This window comes from Petromyzon marinus, chromosome 73 (assembly GCF_048934315.1).
Source record: "Petromyzon marinus isolate PM22_M1 ecotype Great Lakes invasive population chromosome 73, UKy_Petmar_22M1.pri1.0, whole genome shotgun sequence".
Classification (NCBI taxonomy): domain Eukaryota; kingdom Metazoa; phylum Chordata; class Hyperoartia; order Petromyzontiformes; family Petromyzontidae; genus Petromyzon; species Petromyzon marinus.
Window position 1 is genome coordinate 1,996,844 of NC_133739.1, and position 13,895 is coordinate 2,010,738.

Consider the following 13,895-nt stretch of genomic DNA (forward strand, 5'->3'; position numbering starts at 1 on the left):
CGCTTCAGACTCACTTCAGACTCGCTTCACGCTTCAGACTCGCTTCAGACTCGCTTCACGCTTCAGACTCGCTTCAGACTCGCTTCACGCTTCAGACTCGCTTCAGACTCGCTTCAGACTCGCTTCAGACTCGCTTCACGCTTCAGACTCGCTTCACGCTTCAGACTCGCTTCAGACTCGCTTCACGCTTCAGACTCGCTTCAGACTCGCTTCACGCTTCAGACTCGCTTCAGACTCGCTTCACGCTTCAGACTCGCTTCAGACTCGCTTCAGACTCGCTTCACGCTTCAGACTCGCTTCAGACTCGCTTCAGACTCGCTTCAGACTCGCTTCACACTTCAGACTCGCTTCACGCTTCAGACTCGCTTCAGACTCGCTTCACGCTTCAGACTCGCTTCACGCTTCAGACTCGCTTCAGACTCGCTTCAGACTCGCTTCAGACTCGCTTCACGCTTCAGACTCGCTTCACGCTTCAGACTCGCTTCAGACTCGCTTCACGCTTCAGACTCACTTCAGACTCGCTTCACGCTTCAGACTCGCTTCAGACTCGCTTCACGCTTCAGACTCGCTTCAGACTCGCTTCACGCTTCAGACTCGCTTCAGACTCGCTTCAGACTCGCTTCAGACTCGCTTCAGACTCGCTTCACGCTTCAGACTCGCTTCACGCTTCAGACTCGCTTCAGACTCGCTTCACGCTTCAGACTCGCTTCAGACTCGCTTCACGCTTCAGACTCGCTTCAGACTCGCTTCAGACTCGCTTCACGCTTCAGACTCGCTTCAGACTCGCTTCAGACTCGCTTCACGCTTCAGACTCGCTTCACGCTTCAGACTCGCTTCACGCTTCAGACTCGCTTCAGACTCGCTTCACGCTTCAGACTCGCTTCACTAACTCCTTACCAACTATCATTATATAGTAACAAGTCCTTACTAACTATCATTACTAACTCCTTACTAACTATCATTATATAGTAACAAGTCCTTACTAACTATCATTGCTAACTCCTTACTAACTATCATTATATGGTGACAAGTCCTTACCAACTGTCATTACTAACTCCTTACTAACTACCATTATATAGTAACAAGTCCTTACTAACTGTCAATACTAACTCCTTGCCAACTATCATTATATAGTAACAAGTCCTTACTAACTATCATTACTAACTTCTTACCAACTATCATTATATAGTAGCAAGTCCTTACTAACTATCATTGCTAACTCCTTACCAACTATCATTATATAGTAACAAGTCCTTACCAACTATCATTACTAACTCCTTACTAACTATCATTATATAGTAACAGGTCCTTACTAACTGTCATTACTAACCCCTTGCTATCATTATATAGTAACAAGTCCTTACTAACTATCAGTACTAACCCCTTACTAACTATCATTATATAGTAGCATGTCCTTACTAACTATCATTACTAACTCCTTACCAACTATCATTATATAGTGACAAGTCCTTACTAACTATCATTACTAACTCCTTACTAACTATCATTATATAGTGACAAGTCCTTACCAACTATCATTGCTAACTCCTTACTAGCTACCATTATATAGTAACAACTCCTTACCAACTGTCAATACTAACTCCTTACTAACTATCATTATATAGTAACACGTCCTTACTAACTATCATTACTAACTACTCACTAACTATCATTATATAGTAACAACTCCTTACTAACTACCATTACTAACTCCTCACTAACTATCATTATATAGTAACAAGTCCTTACCAATCTGGCATTACTAACTCCTTACTAACTATCATTATATAGTAGCAAGTCCTTACTAGCTATCATTGCTAACTCCTCACTAACTATCATTATATAGTAACAACTCCTTACCAACTATCATTGCTAACTCCTTACTAACTATCATTATATAGTAACAAGTCCTTACTAACTATTATTACTAACTCCTTACTAGCTGTCATTATATAGTAACAAGCCCTTACTAACTATCATCACTAACTCCTTACTATCATTATATAGTAACAAGTCCTTACTAACTATCATTACTAACTATCATTATATAGTAACAAGTCCTTACTAACTATCATTACTAACTCCTTACTATCTATCATTATATGGTAACAACTCCTTACCAACTATCATCACTGACTCCTTACTAACTATCATTATATAGTAACAGGTCCTTACCAACTGTCATTACTAACTCCTTACTAACTACCATTATATAGTAACAAGTCCTTACTATCATTACTAACTCCTTACTCACTATCATTATATAGTGACAACTCCTTACTAACTATCATTACTAACTCCTTACCAACTATCATTATATAGCAACAACTCCTTACTAACTACCATTACTAACTCCTTACTCACTACCATTATATAGTAACAAATCCTTACTAACTATCACTAACTCCTTACCAACTATCATTATATAGTAACAAGTCCTTACTAACTATCATTACTAACTATCACTATATAGTAACAAGTCCTTACTAACTATCATTACTAACTCCTTACCAACTATCATTATATGGTAACAAGTCCTTACTAACTATCATTACTGACTCCTTACTAACTATCATATAGTGGCAAGTCCTTACTAACTATCATTACTAGCTCCTTACCAACTATCAATATATAGTAACAAGTCCTTACCAACTATCATTGCTAACTCCTTACTAACTATCATTATATGGTGACAAGTCCTTACCAACTATCATTACAAACTCCTTACTATCATTATATAGTAACAGGCCCTTACCAACTATCATTACTAACTCCTTACTATCTACCATTATATAGTGGCAACTCCTTACTATCATCACTAACTCATTACTATCATTATATAGCAACAACTCCTTACTAACTATCATTATATAATAACAAGTCCTTACTAACTATCATTGCTAACTCCTTACTAGCTATCATTATATAGTAACAACTCCTTACTAACTATCATTACTGACTCCTTACTAACTATCATTATATAGTAACAAGTCCTTACCAACTATCATTGCTAACTCCTTACTAACTATCATTATATAGCAACAACTCCTTACTAACTATCATTACTAGCTCCTTACCAGCTGTCATTATATAGTAACAACTCATTACTAACTATCATCACTAACTCCTTACTAACTACCATTATATAGTAACAAGTCCTTACCAACTATCATTACTAACTCCTCACTAACTATCATTATATAGTAACAAATCCTTACCAACTATCATTACTAACTCCTTACTAACTATCATTGTATAGTAACAACTCCTTACCAACTATCATTACTAACTTCTTACTATCATTATATAGTAACAACTCCTTACTAACTATCATTACTAACACCTTACTAACTATCATTATATAGTAACAAGTCCTTACCAACTATCATTGTATATTAACAAGTCCTTACTAACTGCCATTACCAACTCCTTACTAACTATCATTATATAGTGACAGGTCCTTACTAACTATCATTACTAACTCCTTACTAACTATCATTATATAGTAACAACTCCTTGCTAACTATCATTATATAGTAACAAGTCCTTACTAACTAGCTGGAGCTGGTGAGCGAGCTGGTGAGCGAGCTGGTGAGCGAGGGAGCTGGTGAGATGGTGAGTGAGCTGTGAGTGAGCGAGCTGGTGAGTGAGCTGGTGAGTGAGCTGGTGAGTGAGCGAGCTGGTGAGTGAGTGAGCTGGTGAGTGAGTGAGCTGGTGAGTGAATGAGCTGGTGAGTGAGCTGGTGAGCGAGCTGGTGAGCGAGTGGGTGAGTGAGTGGGTGAGCGAGTGGGTGAGCGAGTGAGCTGGTGAGCGGTGAGCGAGCTGGTGAGCGAGCTGGTGAGTGAGTGAGCTGGTGAGTGAGTGAGCTGGTGAGTGAGTGAGCTGGTGAGTGAGCTGGTGAGTGAGTGAGCTGGTGAGTGAGCTGGTGAGTGAGCTGGTGAGTGAGTGAGCTGGTGAGTGAGTGAGCTGGTGAGTGTACTGGTGAGTGACTGAGCTAGTGAGTGAGTGAGCTGGTGAGTGAGTGAGCTGGTGAGTGAGCTGGTGAGTGAGTGAGCTGGTGAGTGAGCTGGTGAGTGAGCTGGTGAGCGGTGAGCGAGCTGGTGAGTGAGCTGGTGAGCGAGTGAGCTGGTGAGTGAGTTGGTGAGTGAGCTGGTGAGTGAGTGAGCTGGTGAGCGAGTGAGCTGGTGAGTGAGCTGGTGAGTGAGCTGGTGAGTGAGCTGGTGAGTGAGCTGGTGAGTGAGTGAGCTGGTGAGCGAGCTGGTGAGTGAGCTGGTGAGTGAGCTGGTGAGCGAGCTGGTGAGCGAGCGGGTGAGCGAGCGGGTGAGCGAGTGGGTGAGCGAGTGGGTGAGCGAGTGGGTGAGTGAGCGGGTGAGCGAGCGTGTGAGTGAGTGAGCGTGTGAGCGATCATGTGAGTGAGCGTGTGAGCGAGCTGGTGAGCGAGCTGGTGAGTGAGCTGGTGAGTGAGTGAGCTGGTGGGTGAGTGAGCTGGTGAGTGAGCTGGTGAGCGAGCTGGTGAGCGAGCTGGTGAGTGAGCTGGTGAGCGAGTGGGTGAGCTGGTGAGTGAGCTGGTGAGCGAGAGCGAGAGCGCTGGTGAGCGAGAGCGCTGCTCACCGCTCGGCAGTAGACGCGGCCGCCAGTTCTGCAGGAGCAGTGAGAGCTCCTCGCTAAAGCGGCTGTAGTAGACGTCAGTGAAGATGTTGTCGATCCGCTTGTGTTCAAACAGGTACTGTGAGCACGCAGACACGGGGGGGGGGAGATGAGGGGGGGGAGATGAGGGGGGGAGATGAGGGGGGAGAGATGAGGGGGGGGAGATGAGGGGGGGAGATGAGGGAGACGTGAGAGAGACGTGTTAGTGTCAAAGCTAGGGTGAGTGCGAGTTAGTGAGCGGGTGAGTGAGTGAGCGGGTGAGTGACTGAGCTGGTGAGTGAATGAGCTGGTGAGTGAGTGAGCAGGTGAGTAAGCTGGTGAGTGAGCTGGTGAGCTAGAGAGTGAGTGAGCTAGTGAGTGAGCTGGTGAGTGAGTGAGCTGGTGAGTGAGCTAGTGAGTGAGTGAGCTGGTGAGTGAGCTGGTGAGCGACTGAGCTGGTGAGTGAGTGAGCTGGTGAGTGAGTGAGCTGGTGAGTGAGCTGGTGAGTGAGCTGGTGAGTGAGCTGGTGAGCGAGCTGGTGAGCGAGCTGGTGAGTGAGCTGGTGAGTGAGCTGGTGAGTGAGCTGGTGAGTGAGCTGGTGAGTGAGTGAGCTGGTGAGTGAGTAAGCTGGTGAGTGAGCTGGTGAGTGAGTGAGCTGGTGAGTGAGTGAGCTGGTGAGTGAGTGAGCTGGTGAGTGAGGGAGCTGGTGAGTGAGTGAGCTGGTGAGTGAGGGAGCTGGTGAGTTAGTGAGCGGGTGAGTAAGCTGGTGAGTTAGTGAGCTGGTGAGTGAGTGAGCTAGTGAGTGAGCTGGTGAGTGAGTGAGCTAGTGAGTGAGCTGGTGAGTGAGCTGGTGAGTGAGCGAGTTAGTGACCGAGCTGGTGAGCGAGCTGGTGAGCGAGCTGGTGAGCGAGTTAGTGAGTGAGCTGGTGAGTGAGTGAGCTAGTGAGTGAGTGGGTGAGCGAGCTGGTGAGTGAGCTGGTGAGTGAGTGAGCTAGTGAGTTAATGAGTTAGTGTGTGAGCTGGTGAGCGACTGAGCTGGTGAGTGAGCTGGTGAGTGAGTGAGCTGGTGAGCGAGCTAGTGAGCGAGCTGGTGAGTGAGCTGGTGAGTGATTGAGCTGGTGAGCGAGCTGGTGAGTGAGCTAGTGAGTTAATGAGTTAGTGTGTGAGCTGGTGAGCGACTGAGCTGGTGAGCGAGCTGGTGAGCGAGCGAGTGAGCTGGTGAGCGAGCGGGTGAGCGAGCTGGTGAGTGAGCGAGTTGGTGAGCGAGTGAGTGAGCTGGTGAGTGAGTAAGCTGGTGAGTGAGCTGGTGAGCGAGCGGGTGAGCGAGCTGGTGAGCGAGTTAGTGAGTGAGCTGGTGAGCGAGCTGGTGAGCGAGCTGGTGAGCGAGTTAGTGAGTGAGCTGGTGAGTGAGTGGGTGAGCGAGCTGGTGAGCGAGCTGGTGAGCGAGTGAGCTAGTGAGTTAATGAGTTAGTGAGTGAGCTGGTGAGCGAGCTGGTGAGCGAGCGAGCTGGTGAGCGAGTGAGTGAGCTGGTGAGTGAGTAAGCTGGTGAGTGAGCTGGTGAGCGAGTGGGTGAGCGAGCTGGTGAGCGAGTGGGTGAGTGAGCTGGTGAGCGAGCGGGTGAGCGAGTGGGTGAGCGAGTGAGCTGGTGAGTTAATGAGTTGGTGAGCGAGCTGGTGAGTTAGCTGGTGAGCGAGCTGGTGAGTGAGTGAGCTGGTGAGCGAGCTGGTGAGCGAGCTGGTGAGCGAGCGGGTGAGCGAGCGACGCACGTGCTGCAGGCTCAGGCACAGGTAGTAGAGGCTGTCTGGCTGGTAGGCCCGGCCGTTGGGCCTCCGGGCCTCCCGGAGAAAGCGGCAGAGGCCGTAGCTCAGCTCGATGGAGGTGCAGCTGAGCGGGTCGGCCCGCACCTCAATCTCCCCCCGCCCTGAAGCACGCGCAGCAACACACGAGGGTCGTGTGTAGTGTAGTGTATAGTGTAGTGTATAGTGGAGTGTGTAGTGTAGTGTGTAGTGTATAGTGTAGTGTATAGTGTAGTGTGTAGTAGTGTAGTAGTGTAGTGTATAGTGTAGTGTATAGTGTAGTGTATAGTGTAGTGTATAGTGTAGTGTATAGTGTAGTAGTGTATAGTGTAGTGTATAGAGTGTAGTGTATAGAGTGTAGTGTATAGTGTAGTGTGTAGTGTAGTGTGTAGTGTAGTGTATAGTGTAGTGTATAGTGTAGTGTATAGTGTAGTGTGTAGTGTATAGTGTATAGTAGTGTCGTGTATAGTGTAGTGTATAGTGTAGTGTGTAGTGTATAGTGTAGTGTATAGTGTAGTGTATAGTGTAGTGTATAGTGTAGTGTAGTGTATAGTGTAGTGTATAGTGTAGCGTAGAACACAGTGCGTTTTGCGGTGCTGCTAGCCACACACACAGACACACTCACACACACACACAGACACTCACACAGACACTCACACACACACAGACACTCACACACACACTACTATACACTATAGTGTATAGTAGTGTAGTGTATAGTAGTGTAGTGTATAGTAGTGTAGTGTATAGAGTGTATAGTGTAGTGTATAGTAGTGTATAGTGTAATATATAGTGTATAGTAGTGTAGTGTATAGTAGAGTAGTGTATCGTATAATATATAGTGTATAGTAGTGTAGTGTATAGTAGTGTAGTGTATAGTAGTGTAGTGTATAGTGTGTATCTACTGACTCTGTAGTAGTATCTACTGACTCTACAGTAGTATCTACTGACTCTACAGTAGTATCTATCGACTCTACAGTAGTATCTACTGACTGTATAGTAGTATCTACTGACTCTACAGTAGTATCTACTGACTCTACAGTAGTATCTACTGACTCTACAGTAGTATCTACTGACTCTACAGTAGTATCTACTGATTCTACAGTAGTATCTACTGACTCTACAGTAGTATCTGACTCTACAGTAGTATATACTGACTCTATAGTGGTATCTACTGACTCTATAGTAGTATCTACTGACTCTACAGTAGTATCTACTGACTCTACAGTAGTATCTAACTCTACAGTAGTATCTACTGACTGTATAGTAGTATCTACTGACTCTACAGTAGTATCTACTGACTCTACGGTAGTATCTACTGACTCTAAAGTAGTATCTGACTCTACAGTAGTATCTACTGACTGTATAGTAGTATCTACTGACTCTACAGTAGTATCTACTGACTATAGTAGTAACTACTGACTCTACAGTAGTATCTACTGACTCTATAGTAGTATCTAGTGGCTCTACAGTAGTATCTACTGACTCTACAGTAGTATCTACTGACTCTATAGTAGTAACTACTGACTCTACAGTAGTATCTACTGACTCTACAGTAGTATCTACTGACTCTACAGTAGTATCTACTGACTCTACAGTAGTAACTACTGACTCTACAGTAGTATCTACTGACACTACAGTAGTATCTACTGACACTACAGTAGTATCTACTGACTCTACAGTAGTATCTACTGACTCTACAGTAGTATCTACTGACTCTACAGTAGTATCTACTGACTCTACAGTAGTATCTACTGACTCTACAGTAGTATCTACTGACTCTACAGTAGTATCTACTGACTCTACAGTAGTATACACTGACACTACAGTAGTAACTACTGACACTATAGTAGTATCTACTGACTCTACAGTAGTATCTACTGACTCTATAGTAGTATCTACTGACTCTATAATAGTATCTACAGACTCTATAGTAGTATCTACTGACTCTACAGTAGTATCTACTGACTCTACAGTAGTATCTACTGACTCTATAGTAGTATCTACTGACACTACAGTAGTATCTACTGACACTACAGTAGTAACTACTGACTCTACAGTAGTATCTACTGACTCTACAGTAGTATCTACTGACTCTACAGTAGTATCTACTGACTCTACAGTAGTATCTACTGACTCTACAGTAGTATCTACTGACTCTACAGTAGTATCTACTGACTCTACAGTAGCATCTACTGACACTATAGTAGTATCTACTGACACTATAGTAGTATCTACTGACTCTATAGTAGTATCTACTGACTCTACAGTAGTATCTACTGACTCTACAGTAGTAACTACTGACTCTATAGTAGTATCTACTGACTCTACAGTAGCATCTACTGACACTATAGTAGTATCTACTGACTCTACAGTAGTATCTACTGACACTACAGTAGTATCTACTGACACTATAGTAGTATCTACTGACTCTACAGTAGTATCTACTGACTCTACAGTAGTATCTACTGACTCTACAGTAGTAACTACTGACTCTACAGTAGTATCTACTGACACTACAGTAGTATCTACTGACACTACAGTAGTATCTACTGACTCTACAGTAGTATCTACTGACTCTACAGTAGTATCTACTGACTCTACAGTAGTATCTACTGACTCTACAGTAGTATCTACTGACTCTACAGTAGTATCTACTGACTCTACAGTAGTATACACTGACACTACAGTAGTAACTACTGACACTATAGTAGTATCTACTGACTCTACAGTAGTATCTACTGACTCTATAGTAGTATCTACTGACTCTATAATAGTATCTACAGACTCTATAGTAGTATCTACTGACTCTACAGTAGTATCTACTGACTCTACAGTAGTATCTACTGACTCTATAGTAGTATCTACTGACACTACAGTAGTATCTACTGACACTACAGTAGTAACTACTGACTCTACAGTAGTATCTACTGACTCTACAGTAGTATCTACTGACTCTACAGTAGTATCTACTGACTCTACAGTAGTATCTACTGACTCTACAGTAGTATCTACTGACTCTACAGTAGTATCTACTGACTCTACAGTAGCATCTACTGACACTATAGTAGTATCTACTGACACTATAGTAGTATCTACTGACTCTATAGTAGTATCTACTGACTCTACAGTAGTATCTACTGACTCTACAGTAGTAACTACTGACTCTATAGTAGTATCTACTGACTCTACAGTAGTACCTACTGACTCTACAGTAGTATCTACTGACTCTACAGTAGTATCTACTGACACTATAGTAGTATCTACTGACTCTATAGTAGTATCTACTGACTCTACAGTAGTATCTACTGACTCTACAGTAGTAACTACTGACTCTATAGTAGTATCTACTGACTCTACAGTAGCATCTACTGACACTATAGTAGTATCTACTGACTCTACAGTAGTATCTACTGACACTACAGTAGTATCTACTGACACTATAGTAGTATCTATTGACACTACAGTAGTATCTACTGACACTACAGTAGTAACTACTGACTCTATAGTAGTATCTACTGACTCTACAGTAGTATCTACTGACTCTACGGTAGTATCTACTGACTCTACGGTAGTATCTACTGGCTCTACAGTAGTATCTACTGACTCTACAGTAGTATCTACTGACTCTACAGTAGTATCTACTGACTCTACAGTAGTATCTACTGACTCTACAGTAGTATCTACTGACTCTACAGTAGTAACTACTGACACTATAGTAGTATCTACTGACTCTACAGTAGTATCTACTGACTCTACAGTAGTATCTACTGACTCTATAGTAGTATCTACTGACTCTATAATAGTATCTACAGACTCTATAGTAGTATCTACTGACTCTACAGTAGTATCTACTGACTCTACAGTAGTATCTACTGACTCTATAGTAGTATCTACTGACACTACAGTAGTATCTACTGACACTACAGTAGTATCTACTGACTCTACAGTAGTATCTACTGACTCTACAGTAGTATCTACTGACTCTACAGTAGTATCTACTGACTCTACAGTAGTATCTACTGACTCTACAGTAGTATCTACTGACTCTACAGTAGCATCTACTGACACTATAGTAGTATCTACTGACAATATAGTAGTATCTACTGACTCTATAGTAGTATCTACTGACTCTACAGTAGTATCTACTGACTCTACAGTAGTAACTACTGACTCTATAGTAGTATCTACTGACTCTACAGTAGCATCTACTGACACTATAGTAGTATCTACTGACTCTACATTAGCATCTACTGACACTACAGTAGTATCTACTGACACTATAGTAGTATCTACTGACTCTATAGCAGTATCTACTGACTCTACAGTAGTATCTACTGACTCTACAGTAGTAACTACTGACTCTATAGTAGTATCTACTGACTCTACAGTAGCATCTACTGACACTATAGTAGTATCTACTGACTCTACAGTAGTATCTACTGACACTACAGTAGTATCTACTGACACTATAGTAGTATCTATTGACACTACAGTAGTATCTACTGACACTACAGTAGTAACTACTGACTCTATAGTAGTATCTACTGACTCTACAGTAGTATCTACTGACTCTACGGTAGTATCTACTGACTCTACGGTAGTATCTACTGGCTCTACAGTAGTATCTACTGACTCTACAGTAGTATCTACTGACTCTACAGTAGTATCTACTGACTCTACAGTAGTATCTACTGACTCTACAGTAGTATCTACTGACTCTACAGTAGTAACTACTGACACTATAGTAGTATCTACTGACTCTACAGTAGTATCTACTGACTCTATAGTAGTATCTACTGACTCTATAATAGTATCTACAGACTCTATAGTAGTATCTACTGACTCTACAGTAGTATCTACTGACTCTACAGTAGTATCTACTGACTCTATAGTAGTATCTACTGACACTACAGTAGTATCTACTGACACTACAGTAGTATCTACTGACTCTACAGTAGTATCTACTGACTCTACAGTAGTATCTACTGACTCTACAGTAGTATCTACTGACTCTACAGTAGTATCTACTGACTCTAGAGTAGTATCTACTGACTCTACAGTAGCATCTACTGACACTAAGTAGTATCTACTGACACTATAGTAGTATCTACTGACTCTATAGTAGTATCTACTGACTCTACAGTAGTATCTACTGACTCTACAGTAGTAACTACTGACTCTATAGTAGTATCTACTGACTCTACAGTAGCATCTACTGACACTATAGTAGTATCTACTGACTCTACAGTAGTATCTACTGACACTACAGAAGTATCTACTGACACTATAGTAGTATCTACTGACTCTATAGTAGTATCTACTGACTCTACAGTAGTATCTACTGACTCTACAGTAGTATCTACTGACACTACAGTAGTATCTACTGACTCTACAGTAGTATCTACTGACTCTACAGTAGTATCTACTGACTCTACAGTAGTATCTACTGACTCTACAGTAGTATCTACTGACTCTAGAGTAGTATCTACTGACTCTACAGTAGCATCTACTGACACTATAGTAGTATCTACTGACACTATAGTAGTATCTACTGACTCTATAGTAGTATCTACTGACTCTACAGTAGTATCTACTGACTCTACAGTAGTAACTACTGACTCTATAGTAGTATCTACTGACTCTACAGTAGCATCTACTGACACTATAGTAGTATCTACTGACTCTACAGTAGTATCTACTGACACTACAGTAGTATCTACTGACACTATAGTAGTATCTACTGACTCTATAGTAGTATCTACTGACTCTACAGTAGTATCTACTGACTCTACAGTAGTAACTACTGACTCTATAGTAGTATCTACTGACTCTAAAGTAGCATCTACTGACACTATAGTAGTATCTACTGACTCTACAGTAGTATCTACTGACACTACAGTAGTATCTACTGACACTATAGTAGTATCTACTGGCTCTATAGTAGTATCTACAGACTCTACAGTAGTATCTACTGACTCTACAGTACTATCTACTGACTCTACAGTAGTATCTACTGACTCTACAGTAGTATCTGACTCTATAGTATCTACTGACCCTACAGTAGTATCTACTGACTCTACAGTAGTATCTGATTCTACAGTAGTATCTACTGACTCTATAGTAGTATCTACTGATTCTACAGTAGTATCTACTGACTCTACAGTAGTATCTACTGACTCTACAGTAGTATCTACTGACTCTACATTAGTATCTACTGACACTATAGTAGTATCTACTGACTCTGTAGTAGTATATACTGACTCTACAGTAGTACCTACTGACTCTCTATAGTAGTATCTACTGACTCTACAGTAGTATCTACTGGCTCTACAGTAGTATCTACTGACTCTACAGTAGTATCTACTGACTCTACAGTAGTATCTACTGACTCTACAGTAGTATCTACTGACTCTACAGTAGTATCTACTGACTCTACAGTAGTAACTATTGACTCTATAGTAGTATCTACAGACTCTACAGTAGTATCTACTGACTCTACAGTAGTATCTACTGACTCTATAGTAGTATCTACTGACACTACAGTAGTATCTACTGACACTACAGTAGTATCTACTGACTCTACAGTAGTATCTACTGACTCTACAGTAGTATCTACTGACTCTACAGTAGTATCTACTGACTCTACAGTAGTATCTACTGACTCTACAGTAGTATCTACTGACTCTACAGTAGCATCTACTGACACTATAGTAGTATCTACTGACACTATAGTAGTATCTACTGACTCTATAGTAGTATCTACTGACTCTACAGTAGTATCTACTGACTCTACAGTAGTAACTACTGACTCTATAGTAGTATCTACTGACTCTACAGTAGCATCTACTGACACTATAGTAGTATCTACTGACTCTACAGTAGTATCTACTGACACTACAGTAGTATCTACTGACTCTACAGTAGTATCTACTGACTACAGTAGTATCTACTGACTCTATAGTAGTAACTACTGACTCTACAGTAATATCTACTGACTCTACAGTAGTAACTACTGACACTATAGTAGTATCTACTGACTCTACAGTAGTATCTACTGACTCTATAGTAGTATCTACTGACTCTATAATAGTATCTACAGACTCTATAGTAGTATCTACTGACTCTACAGTAGTATCTACTGACTCTACAATAGTATCTACTGACTCTATAGTAGTATCTACTGACACTACAGTAGTATCTACTGACACTACAGTAGTATCTACTGACTCTACAGTAGTATCTACTGACTCTACGTTAGTATCTACTGACACTATAGTAGTATCTACTGACTCTACAATAGTATCTACTGACACTACAGTAGTATCTACTGACTCTACAGTAGTATCTACTGACTCTATAGTAGTATCTACTGACTCTATAATAGTATCTACAGACTCTATAGTAGTATCTACTGACTCTACAGTAGTATCTACTGACACTATAGTAGTATCTACTGACCCTACAGTAGT

General features: G+C 41.8%; 2 protein-coding genes across 4 annotated transcripts in view; one reads left to right on the forward strand and one right to left on the reverse strand.

Moving 5' to 3' along the window:
• Nucleotides 1–13,895, forward strand: part of LOC116958156 (zinc finger MYM-type protein 3-like) — a 266,666-nt gene that overhangs the window by 157,581 nt on the left and 95,190 nt on the right. The window lies entirely within an intron of this gene.
• Nucleotides 1–13,895, reverse strand: part of LOC142906964 (zinc finger MYM-type protein 3-like) — a 109,580-nt gene that overhangs the window by 19,858 nt on the left and 75,827 nt on the right. The window contains exons 15-16 of the mRNA XM_076055806.1: nucleotides 6,394–6,548; nucleotides 4,612–4,726 (exon numbers count right to left, since the gene is read on the reverse strand). Coding sequence (XP_075911921.1) covers nucleotides 4,612–4,726; nucleotides 6,394–6,548 — 270 coding nt within the window. The remainder of the gene's footprint in view (nucleotides 1–4,611; nucleotides 4,727–6,393; nucleotides 6,549–13,895) is intronic.